The sequence below is a fragment of the Cetorhinus maximus genome, chromosome 5, assembly GCF_964194155.1.
Source record: "Cetorhinus maximus chromosome 5, sCetMax3.hap1.1, whole genome shotgun sequence".
Lineage (NCBI taxonomy): Eukaryota > Metazoa > Chordata > Chondrichthyes > Lamniformes > Cetorhinidae > Cetorhinus > Cetorhinus maximus.
The window spans coordinates 58167106-58184405 of NC_135883.1; the positions used below are offsets into that span (position 1 = coordinate 58167106).

The 17300-nt window shown below is 44.1% G+C and overlaps 1 protein-coding gene and 1 long non-coding RNA gene across 4 annotated transcripts in view; one reads left to right on the forward strand and one right to left on the reverse strand.

Moving 5' to 3' along the window:
* arhgef10 (Rho guanine nucleotide exchange factor (GEF) 10) overlaps positions 1-17300 on the forward strand; it is a 340903-nt gene that overhangs the window by 153466 nt on the left and 170137 nt on the right. For all 3 annotated transcript variants that reach the window (XM_078541897.1, XM_078541898.1, XM_078541899.1), the window contains 3 exons: positions 10590-10698; positions 15345-15457; positions 16936-17013. In XM_078541897.1, coding sequence (XP_078398023.1) covers positions 10590-10698; positions 15345-15457; positions 16936-17013 — 300 coding nt within the window. The remainder of the gene's footprint in view (positions 1-10589; positions 10699-15344; positions 15458-16935; positions 17014-17300) is intronic.
* The window catches only part of LOC144680666 (uncharacterized), a 475346-nt gene that overhangs the window by 24715 nt on the left and 433331 nt on the right, over positions 1-17300 (reverse strand). The gene's annotated exons all lie outside the window — the stretch shown is intronic.

Here is a 17300-nt window from a genome sequence, read left to right on the forward strand (position 1 = left end):
GAAAGCAGGCCGGGGTCCTGCAGGTGTCGGCCCTCCAGAAGGTGCCTGCTAAAGTCATCACAGACAACAGGGCATAGCAGTCAGCAGGCTGCCTCCCCCTCCACTGTGGATGTCAGGGAAGCACCAAGGTAGGATTAGGAAGGTTAAGAAGATGTAGTTGCACTACGTGGGCACAGGTGTTAATCACTTGTACATGATGTTCACCGTTGTAAATAAATTTCCAAGAATGTTTCCTTGCCTATGGCTCTTTGATCTGATGAGCAGTGTTTGTGTCATTCAGATATGAAATCTTGGTACCTGCACAACATAAAGGCAGGTGTCTCAGTCCAGGGCCTCTTCCCTGTGCAGTGTGTAACCTTCAGAGCAAAGTAATGGTCCAGCCTCACACTCCCTGGACACATTACTGACGCCTGCACCTCTATGGTGCTTGTCATTGCTGCCAGAATGTAGTGGGCAGGCATCACAGAGTTCTCTCATTCTCTCTGTGTGCTCTCAGCACCTTTTCAAGGTGGGCTGGCCCCCATCTTGCCAGCTTCTGTGACCAGTGATGCTGTGCTCCTGAAGGGCTCAGGTGCTGAAGGCAGACAAAAGATCAGGTGCACTTAAAGTTTCACGGCTGTGACTCCATGATATGCCTCTGATCACAGAGCACAAGTGAGCTGCCCTCAGCCAGACAGGAATCAGCCTCTGTGAATGTCTGTGAAGGCCTATGGAGTGTCCTCACTGCATGTCGTCATCATCCTCCTGGAATCTTGCGGCTATTAGGGCCTCATGATTGTGCCTGCCTCATTTGGCCAGTGCGATGCCCTCATCTCCAGCACCCTCACCTTCGAGGACTTTATCACCCTTATCCCCTTCGACGGCATCCTCATCGGACGAGACGTGCAGCTCTTCCACCTCCTCAGCCAGGTCCCCCCCCCCGCAGCGCCAGGTTGTGTAGCGTACAGCAAGCTACGATGATGTTCAACACCCTCTGGGGACTGTGTTGCAGTGCTCCACTGGACCTGTCGAGGCACTGGAACATCATTTTCAAAATGCCAGTTGTGTGCTCCATCAAGTCCGGGTCGCAGCATGAGCCTCGTTATGCCATCACTCTGCTGCAGTCTGAGGCTGCCCCACAGGCATCATCAGCCACGTCCTCTGTGGGTAGCCCTTGTCCCTGAGGAGCCAACCCTGCAGCCTCTGTGGACCCTGGAAGACGTCGAGGATGAGACCTGCTAAGGATGTAGGAGTCGTGGACGCTTCCGGGGTATCGTGGCAAACATGTAGAATGCATTTGTGGTGGTCACAGACCAGTTGAACAGTCAGCAAGTAGAGAAACTCTTGTGGTTGACGTAGTTGACTACTTGTTGCCACGGAGATCTATGTGCCATGTGAGTGCAGTTGATGGCACCCTGCACCTGTAGAAAACCAGAGATCATCACGAATCCTAGCACTACTGCTTCCTGGCTTGCCTGATGCCGGGCGAAATGCACAAAGTTGTGTGCCTTTGTGAAGATGGCGTCCATGACCTCCTGGATACACTTGTGCATGGAGGCTTGCGCGATCCTGCACAGGTCACCTGTGGAGCCCTGGATGGAGCCACTGGCGTAAAAATTGAGTGCTTCCGTCACTTTCACAGCCATTGACAGTCACCATGGCATCAAATTCTGCGGCAGGCGGCATATGTAACCGACCAGTTCCCTAGACATGCGCAGTCTTTGGCAACACTGGTTCTCAATTATCTGCAGGAATGATAAGTGCCATCTATAGACCCTGGGTCTAGTGAGGTGCCAATGAGCAACGGTTCTCTGTGGATCTTCAGCTGCGTGCGCAGCAGGTCCTGCCACACCTTTATCTTGTTGTTGATGGTGGTCCTCCCATTGCCAAGCCCGTCGCACTCTGCTCCCTGTAAGCTATGAGGCATACCGCTAAATCACCAGGCTCCATGATCCTGATGTTCTCCTCCTGCAGGATCAAAGACAGAGGCGTGGGTTAGCATATGTGTCCTAAGGACCTCTGTTGGTTAAGTCTGAAGGCCACTTCATGCATTCTGGACAGTGCTGGCCACCACTGGGATGGCCATTGTGTAGTGCGCGTCATGGCTGTCGAAAACCCCACCCACTTCCGCCCCACTCCACTTGATCGATTGGCGGCAGCTTCAGCCATTGGACTGCATGCTGTGCTCTCAGCTCAGGCTCAGGTATGGGTGTCTTAACCCACACTGCAAGGCTGCACTGTTAGTTTGAACCATGAGGGATACTGGTCCAAAGTTTAATACAGACATTGCAAGGGGCTCTGAGCGCTTCTAGTCTAGTCATTACTGCGCCATGGCCACCTTTCACAAGGGGATTCTACAACTTGCCCAGTAAGCCAATTGTTCTGCGGCTTCCTTAGATGTACATTGATTTGCAGCCTGTGCTCGAGGGGTGAAAATTTCCGGAGTATTTGGTATTCAAGCTTTTGTATTGTTTGTTTGCGTGGGCAGAAATGCTCCAAGCATGTCAATGGAGCTGCAGCTGAACAGTTTTGGCCGCAGAAGAATGCTCACTTTCGACAAGCTTTTCCAAGTGCGTGGCTGCTTCCCTCACCCTCTATCTCTCTTGCTCCCCCCACCCCACCAAATGTGTGGCGCCTCTCCCCTGATGTCCTATGGGCGATCTTGGCAAGTGCTGCGTACGGTTGTGTGTGTTCATCCCGAAGTTCAGCTCGTCAGGTGCACGCCTTTTAAAGGCAACCGTAAATCACGCGGTTCTGAAGTGACTCCGACGTGGGAGGTAAATTTGACGGGGGATGATTCTGGCATGAGGCCCCCATGATGAGATACAAATGCATTAAAATTAAGTTCCCAACGTTGGACAGCTGGAAACGAGGGCTACCATTGACGGGTGGAGCGGGCGATTGCAAACTGGTTTCACGGTGGCGTAAAACCAATTTTTGTTCTTACTATATTGTCCGCTCACGCCTGCCACGATGCCTGCCACCAACGAGAGCGGAAAATTCCAGCCATAGTCTGCATGAGAGAACCTTTTGAAAGGTAAGGTCAAAACGTCCTCTTTATGCTGCCAATGCCAAGTTATGCCACCCACCTCCTCTGGCCTCTCATACCCCTCATGCCAAGCTTTGGCACTGTGCCCACTCACCCACTATACACAGTATAGAACCAATTAATCCTAAGTGTCAACCATCCAGGCCCTTTTAAAGTATGGACAGCAGAAACTGCAAGCACTTGAACCCTATTTATCTTGTGTAAATAAACATTGTGTAGTTGACAACATAGATCAGAGAGCCAGACTGTCACTGAAGCAATGTTTTCCCTGGGGCTTGGATATTTCAGTACTCTAATGGATTTTTGGGATTTAAGATGAGCCTCATTTTGCATTCTTGACTGAGAGCCCAGGCATCCATTAGAATACTGAAATACCTGAGAGGCCGTAGGGAAGTATGTGAGGAGCATGCCTTGGCATGAGGGGGCGTTGGGGTGGATGCGGCTATACCTTTACATTGGGACATATGGGGCCATAGGAGGAGGGGGGGCATACCTTGGCATGAGGGGCCAGAAGGGGTGATGGGGACAAGAAATGGCAAGGATAGGACATGGGGAGTGTGTGAAGGGTAAGGGATGAAGTCTCACAGCACCGAGGTGGGCCTTTTTAAATAGCCCACTCGATACCCAGGCCATCTCCGACCTTTTTCCCGGGTTGGCTGGCCCGACAGCAGTCAGCACCAGCAACCAACCCCAACCCCCGGGAATGAAATCCCTGTTTTTGCAAGCACTTTCTCCTGAGGTGGGTGAGCCGAGCCAGGAATTTTCCTGACTCCCGCTACTTGCTTTAAGGATGAAACCTAGCACTTAACTCCGTTTCTCTGTTCATAGCGAGTATTTCTAGTAATCTAGTAGTTTATTTGATTTCCAGCATCGGAATAGAATATGAACATTGTCACATGAGGGGACATGGATGGTAAATGAAATTTCTGAAAGAATAACTTTTTCCCTTTGGGAACTGATCCCCCTGAGGCAGCACTTAGTCTCAGGGAGATCGGAGCGATGCGCACAAAGGAGCGCACTTCTGTATTTGCCATTTTCCAGCCCGCATTTTCCGTGCGGACGTCATGCTGGGCGGATCTTAATTGGCCTGCCCTCAAAATGGTGGTGCGCCCCCAATTGGGGGCGCCGATCAGAGGGCTGCCCCCCCGCTCCCGCATCCCCCCCCCGCCCCGGCAGGGGGAAAGTTTTGCCCATCGGTTCAATACAGGCAGATTCAGGAGAATTTATAATGGGGAATAGAGAAATGGCTGAGAAGCTAAATGATTACTTTGTGTTTGTCTTCACTGAGGAAGATACAAGAAATCTCCCAGAATTACAGATCCAAGGAGCTAGGGAGAATGAGGAATTGAAGGAAATTAGTATTAGTAAGAAGGTTTTTTGGAGAAATTAATGGGACTGAAGGTTGGATAGTCCCCAGGACCTGATATTCTACTGAGTGTTAGAAGAGGTAGCAAAGTCAGCCCACTGTTTAAGAAGGGAGGGAGTGAGAAAACGGGGAACTACAGACCTGTTCGCCTTGCATCAGTATTGGGAAAAATGCTAGAGTATTATAAAGAATGTGATAAATGGGCACTTAGATAATAATGATTTGATTGGGCATGGTCAACATGGATTTATGAATGGGAAATCATGTTTGATTAACCTGTTGGAGTTTTTTGAGGATGCTGCTAACACTTGATAAAGGGGAGTTGGTGGACATAGTGTACTTGGATTTTCAGAAGGCTTTCGATAAAGTCCCCCACAGGGGGTTGATTAGCAAAATTAAAGCACATGCAGTAGGAGGTAATATACTGGCATGGATTAAGGATTGGCTAGCTGTTTTCTGCCTGAGTAGGAATGAACAGGTCATTCTCACGGCAGGCTGTGACTAGTGGGGTACCGCAAGGATCAATACCTGGGCCCCAGCTGTTCACAATATATACCAATGATTTAGATATAGGGATCAAATTTAATATTTCCAGGTTTGCAGATGACACAAAGTTAGGTGGGAATGAGTGTTGTGAGGGAGGTGTAAAGTGGCTTCAGGGGGATTTAGACAGACCTAGTGAGTGGGCAAGAACATGGCAGATGGAAAAATGTGAGGTTATTCACTTTGGCAGGAGGAACAGATGTGCAGAGTATTTCTTAAATGGTGAGAGATTAGAAAGTGTAGATGTATAAAGGGACCCGGGTGTCCTCATCAATTAGTCACTGAAAGCTAACATGTAAGTGCAGCAAGCAATTAGAAAGGCTAATAGTATCTTATTGCAGAGGATTTAAGTTCAGAAGTAGTCTTGCTCAAATTGTATAGAACCTTGGTTAGACCACACCTGGAGTACTGTGTGCAGTTTTGGTCCCCTTAGGAAGGATATTATTGCCATAGAGGGAGTGCAACGAAGGTTCACCAGACTTGTTTCAGGGATGGTGGGACTGCCCTATGAAGAGAGATTGGGGAAACTGGGCCTGTATCCTCTAGAGTTTCAAAGAATAAGAGGTGATCTCATTGAAATCTACAAAATACTTAAAAGGATTGACAGGGTAGATGCAGGTAAGATGCTTCCTCTAGTTGGGGAGTCTAGAACTAGGGGATACCATTTCAAAATAAGGGAGAAGCCACTTAGTACCCGAGATGAGGAAAATTTTTTTTACTCAGAGGGTTGTGAATCTTTGGAATACTCTACCCTGTGGAGGGCTGTGGCAGCTCATCATTGAGTATGTTTAAAGCAGAGATTGACAGATTTCTATATACCAATGACATAAAAGAATATGGGGATAGTGTGGGAAAAAGGCATTGAAGTGGATGATCAGCCATGATCTTATTGAATGGCGGAGCAGGTTCGATGGGCTGAATGCCCTATTCCTGCTCCTATGTTCCTGTTTGCAGTATTTCTCTCTTCTCTCCTCATGTCTCCAAACAGTTCTTTTGCTGAGTTCCCTGGTTACCAACCCTCCTGCCAAATGAAACAGTTTTGCTCTATTAAACAGTTATTTGCTCCATTAAAACCCTTCCGGTTTTGAACACATCTATTAAATTTCCCCTTAACCTTCTCTGCTCTAGGGAGAACAACCCAGTTTCTCCCAGCCTCTTCACATAACTGAAGCCTCTCATACTTATTACCATTTAGTCAATCACCTTGCACTCCCTCTGGCCTAAAGTGTGGCACCCAGAATTGGACAAAATACTCTGGTATTACATGGACAAATCTGGCATTGATTTGTCAGTTTCTTCCTTCTGACCAATATATGGGGCATCAATCTTACATGAAAAATGCCAAGTAAAATCTAATCCTCAAGCACGTGATTTTCACTTGCACCCTATGTGGGGTACTTACATGTGACATCTTCAGCCATTGTCCCTTAAAACGTATGTGCATTTTTTCAGTTCCCACAAGTGGGATGAGTGCCTTTGATGAACGAGTGCAGATTCTGAAGGGATTCTACAGCCGTATACTGACTTATACAAATCTTCATTTTCCATAATGGCTTTTGCTCTGGAGGGTGAATTTCCCATCTTCATAGATTGTACTGAAATAGTAGATATGAATAATAAGTGCTATTTGACCCCTTCACATTTGCACCTACCTCTGAAAAAAAATTAGTAAAAGAGAAAACATCTTTCCTCCCCCACCCCACAAAGATGAGTGAATACGTTTTCTGTAGAAATTTAGTTTAAATTTCTCTTTCCATTTTTCTTCCCTCCTATCTTCTGCTTTATGCTTGGTACCATGGCCCAGTTGGCCATTAAAGGTTGGCAGTTTGTTCAACGCAAAGGCAGTGGGAAGTTTGCCATTGAAGGTAGACAGGTAAAACCTGCTGTCTTCAGTGTACATGTGGAAACATATCTGCAGATGATGTTGCCAAGGGGCAGCATACAGATGAGCAAGAGGAGGGCGCTAAGGATTGATCCATGGGTGGGGGAGGGGAACACCTAATGTGGTCAAAGATGTTGAGGAGGGTAAGGAGGTATAATGTAACATGGTCACAGTCACAGAAGGTGTCATTTGTGATGTTGTTTAGGACCACTGCAGCTGTGCTGGGGTTGGACAAAGCAAAAACAATCACTTGCATTTATAGAGTGCCTTTAACATAAATGAGCACAGGTTTTCAGGCAGTGACACATTTAAAGATCTTTAGAGGGGAAGAGAGTTTGGAAATAGTAATAGTGTGCCAGAACAGAAGGCTTGAAGTTGAATTTTTTGAGGAAGGGGTGAAGATGGTAGTTTTGATCGGAATTGTAACAGAAGATAAAGCTCTTCAGAAGGCAAACACTTGACCCCTCTAACCTTCCTTCTCTCCCAAGTCTTTGAACGCACTGTCACATCCTAAATCCATGCCCATCTTTCCTGAATGTTACCTCTGGTGAACTCCAAGGATCTATCCTCGGACAGCTGCTATCTACTCCACCTATACACTGACCTCAGTACAAACATCTGGGAAAAAAACCCCATCATTTTCCACATGTACGCTGTTGACCCCCAGCTCTCTGAACTCATCCATTATCTCTAAATTTTTCAGTTGAGGGTAACAAATGAGAGTCTAAAACTAGTGCCTTATACTTAGGCATTTACAAGGGTGTGAACACAGCTGGCAAAAGTGTACAGGGAAAATAGGATTCAAAGGTAAGACGGTAGAGAAGCAGTTGCAGACATTTAAGGAGTCATTTCATAACTGTTAACAAAGATATTTTACATTGAGAAAGAAAGACTCTATGAAGATGAAGCACCATCCTTGGCTAACTAAGGTAGCTAATGATGGTGTCAAATTGAAAGAACGGGTGTGCAATGTGGCGAAGGTTATTGATAGGTCAGAAGACTGACAAAATTTTGGAAACCAGAGGATGACTAATAAAATAATAGAGGGAAAAATTAGAGTACGAGAGAAAACTAGCAAGAAATATAAAAGTAGACAGTAAAAGTTTCTACAAGTATATAGAAAGGAAAAGAGTAGCTAAAGTAAGCATTTATGCATCCCTTAGAGGATGATACTGGGGAATTAGTAATTGGAAACAAGGAAATGGAAGAGATTTTAAACAAGTATTTTGTATCTGTTTTTATGGTTGAAGACACAAAAAGTATTCCAGAATAGTAGAAAATTAAGAAACAAAAGGGAGGGAGGAAATTAAAACAATCACGATCACGAGAGGAAAAAACACTTGGAAAAACTAATGGGACTAAAGGCTGACAGGTTGCCCAGACCTGATGGCCTGTATCCTAGGGTCTTAAAAGAAGTGGTTGAGAGATGGTGGATGCATTTGTTGTAACCTCCCTAAATTCTCAAAAGGTCCCAGGGGATTACAAAACCACAAATGTAACATCTCTATTCAAGAAAGGAGGGAGACGGAAGGCAGGAAATTGTAGGCCAGTTAGCCTAAAACCTATCATTGGGAAAATGCTGGCTTTGTGAAAGGGAAATTGTGTTTGACTAACTTATTAGAGTTGTTTGAGGATGTAACAACAGGATGGATTAAGGGGAAGCAGTAGATGTATTTGGATTTCCAAAAGGCATTTGAAAAGGTTCCATATAAAAGGTGCACAAGATAAGAACTCATGGTGTTGGGGGTGACATATTAGCTTGGATAGGGAATTGGCTAACTAGCAGGAAATGGGGTTGGGATAAATGGGTCAATTTCACCTTGGCAAACAGTAATTAGTGGAGTGCCACAGACTGGGGTCTCAGCTATTTATGATCTATGTTAATGACTTGGATGAAGGGATTGACTATTATAGCCAAATTTGGTGATAATGCAAAGATAGGTAGGAAAGCAAGTTGTGAAGAAGATGCAAAGAGTCTACAAAGGGATATAGATCAGTTAAGGGACTGGGCAAAAGAATTGGCAGGTTTGGTATAATGTGGGAAAGTTTTCTACTTAGGTAGGAAGATTAGAAAAGCAGAATGTTATTTAATTGGAGAGAGACTGCAGAATGCTGTGGTACAGTGTGATCTGGGTGTCCTTGAATCACAAAAAGTTAGCATTCAGGTACAGCAAGTAATTAGGAAGGCAAATGGAATGTTGGCTTTTATTGCAAAGGGGATGGAGTATAAAAGTTAGGAAGTTTTGCTACAATTGTGCAGGACATCGGTGAGACCACACCTAGTGTACTTGCATTGGAAGCAGTTCGGAGAATGTTTGCTAGGCTGATTCTTGGGATGAAGGGGTTGTCTTATGAGGAAAGGTTGGAGTTTAGAAGAATGCGAGGTGACCTTATAGAACCATATAAGATTCTGAGGGGGTTTGATGGTAGATTTCTGAAAGGATGTTTTGCCTCGTGGAAATCTAGAACTAGGGAGCACGGTTTCAAAATAAGGAGTCTCCCAATTAAGAGACAGATAAGATTTTTTTTTCTCTAGGAAGGTCATTAGTGTTTGGAATTCCCTTCCCCAGCAAGCAGTGGAGGCTGGGTCATTGAAATATTCAAGGCTAAATTAGACAGATTTTTGATCTGCAAGGGAGTCCAGAGTTATGGGGGGGCAAGCAGGGAAGTGGAGTTAAGGCTGCGAACAGATCAGCCATGATTGTATTAAATTGCGGACTAGGATCGAGGAGCCAAATGGCCTACTCCTGCTCCTATTTCTTATGATCATATGACCTTATGTTTGACTGCTTGTCTGACACCCTGTAGCAGATGAAATTTCCTTTAAAAACTGGGAAGACCGAATCCCGCCACAATTATATCTGTGCCATCACTAAGACTGCCTACTTGCATCACTGAAACATCACCTGAATCCACCCCTGCCTTATCCACACCTTTGTTCACTTGAGGCTTACCAATTTAATGCACTCCTGGCTGGTATCTCACTTTTAACCCTCCATAAACTTGAAGTCATCCAAAACTTGGCTGCTTGTATCCTAACGTGCACCAAGTTCCATTCGCTCACTGTCCTTATGTTCGCTGACCTACACTGTCTCCTGGTTGAGCAATGCCTCAGTTTTAAAATTCTCATCCTTGTTTTCAAATTCATCCATGGTTTATCCCCTGCGTATCTCTTCTCCAGCCCTACTGTCCTCTGAGACCTCTGCTTTCCTCCCATTCTGGCCCCTGGCACATCCCCGATTTTAATCACTCCACCACTGGAGGCTGTGTCTTTAGCCGCCTAAGTTCTGGAATTCCCTCCCTTAACCTCCCTGCCTCTTTGCTCTTTTAAGATGCTCTTTAAAATCTACCTCTTTTTAATCTGCTCTAATACCTCCTTACGTGACTTGGTGTCAAATTTTGTTTTGTTAATGCACCTCGAGACATTTACTACATTAACGTGTGTACATTTAACACCTTTTTATTGTTGAAATTCGGTGCAATCAGACATTATCATGGATGATAAAAGTCTTTTTCATCTGTGAGTATTCAGCAGGTAAATTAAGCCAACTGTAGCACCTTTACTGCAGGCTTGACAAAGAGAATTAATTCAGCACACAGACACACAATTGAACCAGAGTCCATCCTGACCCCTGCAGCCCAGTTACACATAAGAAAATTTCACTGAGCCAGCAGGGATTGTGGTTACTTGAATGTTTTTGACTTCCAAAGTTCAAATGTAACATCTTCTCATGCATCCTGAGCATGCTAAATATTTTGTTAACTTCCAGATGCAACAGCTAATGAAAGCTGCAAAGGAAGGTACTAAAGATGGATTAGAAAAGACCAAAGCTGCTGTTCTTAAAAGGGGACGCTCGTTTATTAAACACAGGTATCAAGGTGAGTGGGAGAAGTAGACATGCTGCAGAGCAAAGCACAAATACATTATCAAATTCAATCTCTATCAAGAAGGCAAATGCATTTTTCAAAAGCTTTGGGCTAATCAGAGTATTAGAAATTTTTAAAAAACTGATTATAGAATGCCATAAACTTGCTGAATGTTTTCAATTTTGCTATTCAATGCTGCTGTCGCTCCCCCAGACACACTCCTGCGTTTGAGCATGAGTAACTGACTGATGATGAGGACTGTGAACCCTGGGTTATTCTCACCCTCCGCTGAGTTCATTTGCTGTGTCCCCACCATTGTTCTGGTTGAACCTCCTGTGTGATTCAGTTCCACTCTCTGCTGTGCACTTGCTCATCCAAACCAACAGGCCAGCCTCTAGTGCAAAAAGCTAAGCACAGCCTAAAAAGTGTTTAAGTGCTGCAACTAATTAATTGTTCACCGTTAATTTCCTGTAAAACTTGGCCATCTATAACAAAGTAAAAATGAACTGCTAACAGTCCCACCTGATTGCCCATTTGGCTTAATCAGGATCTGGAGTTTAGCTTTGATATCTGGTTTCAACCCAGGGAGGGTAGTAGATAATTCTAAATTAGAACCATTAGAACGCAAAAATAGCTAGTAGCTTGTTAACTTTCATTTCACCAGAGCAGCAAAAATGAACTCGTATTCAGTGCAGTTTACAAACCTAGTTCCACATGATTTTCATTACCATTATTTGCGAGAACGCTCTAATTTCTTGAATAGGTTTCCCCACTGCCTTTTAGGAGCTTAGCAGTGCGGACTCGTTCGTTATATTTCTTTTGGAGTGGAGGGGCACTAAACAGTGCCTGCTCTTCCATCTTATTATGGGATGGGGAGAGGGTGTGTTGTTAAGTAATGCTGACCAGTCCATTTCATTACACAGAGGAAGATAAACATTGACTACTAGTCCTGTTTATTATGGGATTTGCCTGTTAAATAGCACTGAAGATGTAACAAACTTTAATCATAAGGTCTGTACCTGGGTGGGGGCAGGATATAAATATTTGGTTTATCCAGTAGGAAATTCTGAATTGTAACTTTTAAAGCACAGAAGATGGGACACTAACTGAGATGATTTAAGCCAGGTCTCAGCTCAACAGAAAGTGACACGTTTAATCTGCATATCGAAAATTGTAGTCCAGAAAAACACTTGGAACAATGATGGATTTTAGGGGCATGCTACTTGGTTGGCCCTTTTCATTCAGGTAAGGAGCAGATACACGATGCAAGCTGAGAAATTGGAGCCACCACAGCCACCATTGTGATGAGTAGGCCTGTGCAAGGAAATCCTTAGAAGGCATTTCTAATCCACATTGTCTGGCAAAGCGGTATGAAGAAATCTGACTTTTTAAAAATGATATATTTATTGAGTAAGTGTACCTCATCGCTTTTCTTTTGTAGAGTTCCCTCCACCCAAAACCAACTACCCTCTTCCTAGTAGAATATTCCTGTACCAACTTGTTAATATGGCCAAAAATAGAAGCAGTGCTTAATGTGGTGCCTGTGATCGACTGGAGAATGGCTGTTACAGGCAATGGAAATGTTAAAACTCATGCAATAAATGGCAGCTCTTCTGAGAATGGAGGTGAGGCACATTGCAGGGATAGTGTATCCTTCATGGGACACAGGTTGTAGCTGACCCACAAGTATTAATGTTTATACTTAGTGCTGAGGAACGGAATGTTTTCGATTTACTGTGCTGCTTTGACTGCGAATCAATGCAAACAAAGCATCTGTCCTGCTGTGGTTGCTGTAGAGTTAATCGCACCCTTAATGAAGTTAAAAAAGCTGTAATAACTTCCCTGAGAAGTGAGAAGAAATGGCAATCCTAGGAACCTTCATCTTTTCGGCTTTAAATTTAACCCTTTTGGAAAGAAATTTCCACGAGAGAAGTTTTATTTTTCCAGAAGTCATAGTTAGGAACCTAGCAGGGCAGAGTCATCCATTTTATTTCAGCTCACAGGTGCACACCAACATGTGGCACCATAGACACTCTGCCAAGCCAATATTCACCCCCTGGTGAATTATAGGACTTAGGAGCAGAAGTAGGCCATTTAGCCCTCGGAGCCTGCTCTGCTGTTCAGTAAGATCATACTTGATCTGATTGTGTCTCAGCTCCAATTTGCTGCCTGCGCCCCATACCCCTTGACTCACTTATATAAAAGCAAAATACTGTGGATCCTGGAAATCTGAGCGAAAAACAGAAAATGCTGAAAAAACTCAGCAGGTCTGACAGCATCTGTGGAGAGAAAGACAGAGTTAATGTTTCGAGTCTGTATGACTCTTCTTCAGAGCTAAAGAGAAGTAAAAATGTGATGAGATTTATACTGTTTAAGGGAGGGTGGAGCAGGTGAAGCTGAATAGAAGGCAAGTGGTAGGTGAGGGCAAAGGAGAGATTGACAAAGATGTCATGAACAAAAGGACAAAGGGGTGTTAATCGTAGTGATACTGGCTAAAGGGGGTGCTGATGGTGGCATTAAGAGAGCAGAATGTGGTAATAGCAGGACAAGAGTAAGCACTCTGGAAAGAACAGCATGAACAAGTGACAGATGGCCCTTGTGGAGGTGGGGTGGTGGGAACAAAGATTGAAAATAGGATAAAAGGTGGGGATAAAACAATGAAAATAAATAAAAATAAGTGGATAAAAAATAAAAATAAAAAAATAAAAATGAATATTGAAACAAGGGGACAAAAAATGGAGTGAAGATGAAGGAGAGAGTTCATGGTCTGAAGTTGTTGAACTCAATGTTAAGCCCAGAAGGCTGTGATGTGCCTAATCAGAAGATGAGGTGCTGTTTCTCCAGCTTGCATTGGGCCTCACTGGAACATTGCAGCAGGCCAAGGACAGACATGTGGGCATGAGAGCAGGATGGTGTGTTGAAATGGCAAGTGACAGGGAGGTCTGCAACATGCTTGTGGGGACAAACCGAAGGCATTCCGCAAAGCGATCACCCAGACTGCATTTGGTCTCCCCAATGTAGAGGAGACCGCATTGGGAGCAGCGAATGCAGTAGACCAAATTGAAGGAGGTGTAAGTGAAGCGCTGCTTCACCTGAAAGGAGTGTTTGGGCCCTTGGATGGTGAGGAGGGAGGAGGTAAAGGGGCAGGTGTTGCATGTTCTGTAATTACATGGTTAGGTGCCATGGGAGGGGGATGAGGTGTTGAGGATGATGGAGGAGCGGACCAGGTTGTCCTGGAGGGAACGGTCCCTATGGAATGCCGACAGGGGGGTGTGAAGGGAAGGTGTGTTTGGTGTTGGCATCATGCTGGAGTTGGCGGAAATGACGGAGAATGATCCTTTGAATGTGGAGGCTTGTGGGGTGAAAAGTGAGGACAAGGGGCACACTATCATGGTTCCGGGAAGGAGAGGAAGATGTGAGGGCAGAGGCATGGGAGATGGGTCGGACACAGTTGAGGGCCTTGTCAACCACGGTGGGTGGGAAACCTCGGTTAAAGAAGAAGGAAGACATGTCAGAAGCACCATTTTGAAAAGTGGCATTGGAACAGATGCGACGGAGGTGAAGGAACTGAGAGAATGGGACGGAGTCCTTACAGGAAGCAGGGTGTGAGGAGCTGTAGTCGAGGTAGCTGTGGTGGGCTTGTAGTGAATATTGGTAGACAGCCTATCACTAGAAATGGAGACAGAGAGGTCAAGGAAGGGAAGTGTCGGAGATGGACCATGTGAAGATGATGGAGGGGTGGAAATTGGAAGCAAAATTGATCAATTTTTCCAGGTCCGGATGAGAGCATGAAGTGGCACCGAAACAGTCATCGATGTACCGGAGAAAGAGTTGTGTGAGCGGACCTGAGTAGGACTGGAACAAGGAATGTTCCACATACCCCATAAAGGGACAGGCATAACTGGGGCCCACGCGGGTACCCACGCCACACCTTTTATTTGGAGGAAGTGAGACAAGTTTATGGAGAAATTGTTCAGTGAGAGAACAAGCTCAGCCAGATGGAGGAGACTGTAAAACCTGAAAGGTTAGTTAAACCAGAGGTTTCCAGCCTCATTTAATCATTTAAATTGCCGGCCCATCTCCTGGGAGCAGATTAGTTGCCTGTCGCTTGTCCCACCTCCATAACACCTGGAAGTGGATGGTGTTTGTGTCTGGCTTCTGATTGTTACAGTTTCAATATTTGACCTGAACCCAAACCAACCATTTTTGTATGCTAAAATTCAGCCTGTCTCACAGGAACATAGGACATAGGAGCAGGAGTAAGCCATTCAGCCCTTTGAACCTACTCTGCCATTCAATAAGATCATGGCTGATCTGGTTGAAGTCTCAACTCCGCTTTGCCATCTGTGCACCCCCCATAAACCTTGACTCCTTTGTCCATCAAAAATCAGTCTAACTCTGCCTTGAATAAATTCAATGAACCAACCTCCACTGCTTTCTGGGGAAGAGAATTCCACATACTATTGACCCTTTAAGAGTAAAAAAAATTCTCCTCATCTTCATCTTAAACGGTAGGTCGCTTATTCTCAAACTGTGTCCTCTGGTTCTTGTCTCACCCACAAGTGGTAACGTCCTCCTGGTATCTACCCTATCAAATCCCCTCAGGATCTTTATGTCTTATAACATCACTGACATGTATTTGTACACATTTTCTTCAGATCACAGGTTTGGAAGTCTGGAAGAAGAAGAACAGAATCTCTTTATTGATGTCGACTGCAAACATCCAGAGCCAGTAATGACGCCCATGCCTGAGGGTTTGACACAGCAACAGGTACCTGTTTATAGGTTTGCATGATTTCCGGTATAAACTCTGAGTACCAACATGTCAGAAAAACAGCAACATAGAAGAAGTGCATTATAACCTCGTCTTGTGCGACATGGTTGCCAAGCTCTGTGGGAGTGTTCTGTGATTTACTGAATAAATTAAGATACTGATAGCATTCTGTAGAATAAATCAGGTTTTCTTGCTGTGCTTTCCTGCTTTGTGTTAAAGCACAAAATGTTCGCATACAGTGCAGCCAATTGAGACCCATTCTGATTTTATCTAACACATTTTAAAGAAGAAACTCTCAAGTAAAGCTAGAAGTCACTGACAGGAAAATGAGCAGAGTGGAAAAAGAAAGTTAGAAGTGTAGCCAAAAGGAAATATCTTGTTTGTCTGGGAAAAAAGGAATTTTAAAATCATTTACTATTTTATTTAAACTATGATTTTTAAATTCCTATTCTTTCTTGACGTTTATACATTTAATTTTTCAAAATAGTCCTTTTATTGATTTGTAAGACATTCAAACCCGTGTAGCCTCAGGTGTTACATTGAAATTTAAGCAGTGCTGCAATGACTTATCAACTACAATTGAAGAATTGAAAAAATTATACCTATGACAGGTAACTTCTTCTTGAGTTTTCAGCCCAAAGGCAGCCCATAGTATTATGGTCTCCATCACGGATAGGACAAGGAGGCAAAGGAAGCCCCAAATTCACCCCTACTGAATCGGAGATCGAACCCCATGCTGTTGGCACTAAAATGATCCACACTGACCACCCAGTCTCCGAAGGAGTCTATAAGTTGCTGCAGCAACATACACCTTTACACGTATATTCTAGTCTGGAGCTATGGATAGTGATGGCAGAGGCTCCAGTTTCTTTCCAACACGTGGCTGACCAGGAATCTCTCCTGTTCTTACCACATGCCATTGGTGTGTGTTGGAAGGACTTACAAGTTGATACTCAACCTGTTTCGCCACGTTATGAATGCACCTTCCTTGACCATCAAGTCCTGGAGTGGGAATTGAACCCAGAGCTTCTGGTTCAGAAGCAGGGATGCTACTGCCACACCACAAGAACCTCCAACAGCTAACTTAACATTCTCTGTTTTAAGAATTACCTTTTGAAATTGAAATCATGTGTTATTTGTGAACTGCAGATTAACCTTGTGAAAATTATTTTGAATCAGGTTGTAAAATTCTCTGCTTGAAATTTCTGGATTTGAATGCCAATTGGTATCTCACAAGTGATCCAGTCATTGCTTCAGAGCTCCACCACTTGCATTTTTTTAGGTTTTATTATTTCTGTATTGTTGAACTGTTCATGGGTGAGTTTAACCTTTTAAGATGGTTTAATTGTAATGATACTTGCATTTGTGTTAGAAAATTAGGTTGCCATATTTAATCAAGTCTACATTTAATTCCATTCTTTAAACTCTTTAGTAAATTCTGGCTAACTTAGGAATTAAATTTATTTTTGGAACAGGTTGTCAGACGATACATTCTTGGTTCAGTTGTTGAAAGTGAGAAGAACTATATGGATGCATTAAAGCGAATTCTCGAGGTAAGCTGGAGCATAAAGAAAGCTAAGCTTCTCCTGTTGGATTTTTGTTACTGGGTTTTGGATTGCCATGGCAACCAGAAGTTGTATTTTTAAACCATTGGAGCCTCTCAGTCATTCACAATTTTTTTCACAAACTAAATCTTACAAAATGGTGACCTGGGAATGAGTAATCTTAAAAATTGCTGGGATGAGTAGGCAGGAGTCATTTACAAAGGTTTCCAAATATCAGGCTAATGTTACTGCTTGAATAAGACTTCCATGTATCTTCACATTTTTTTAAAACAATA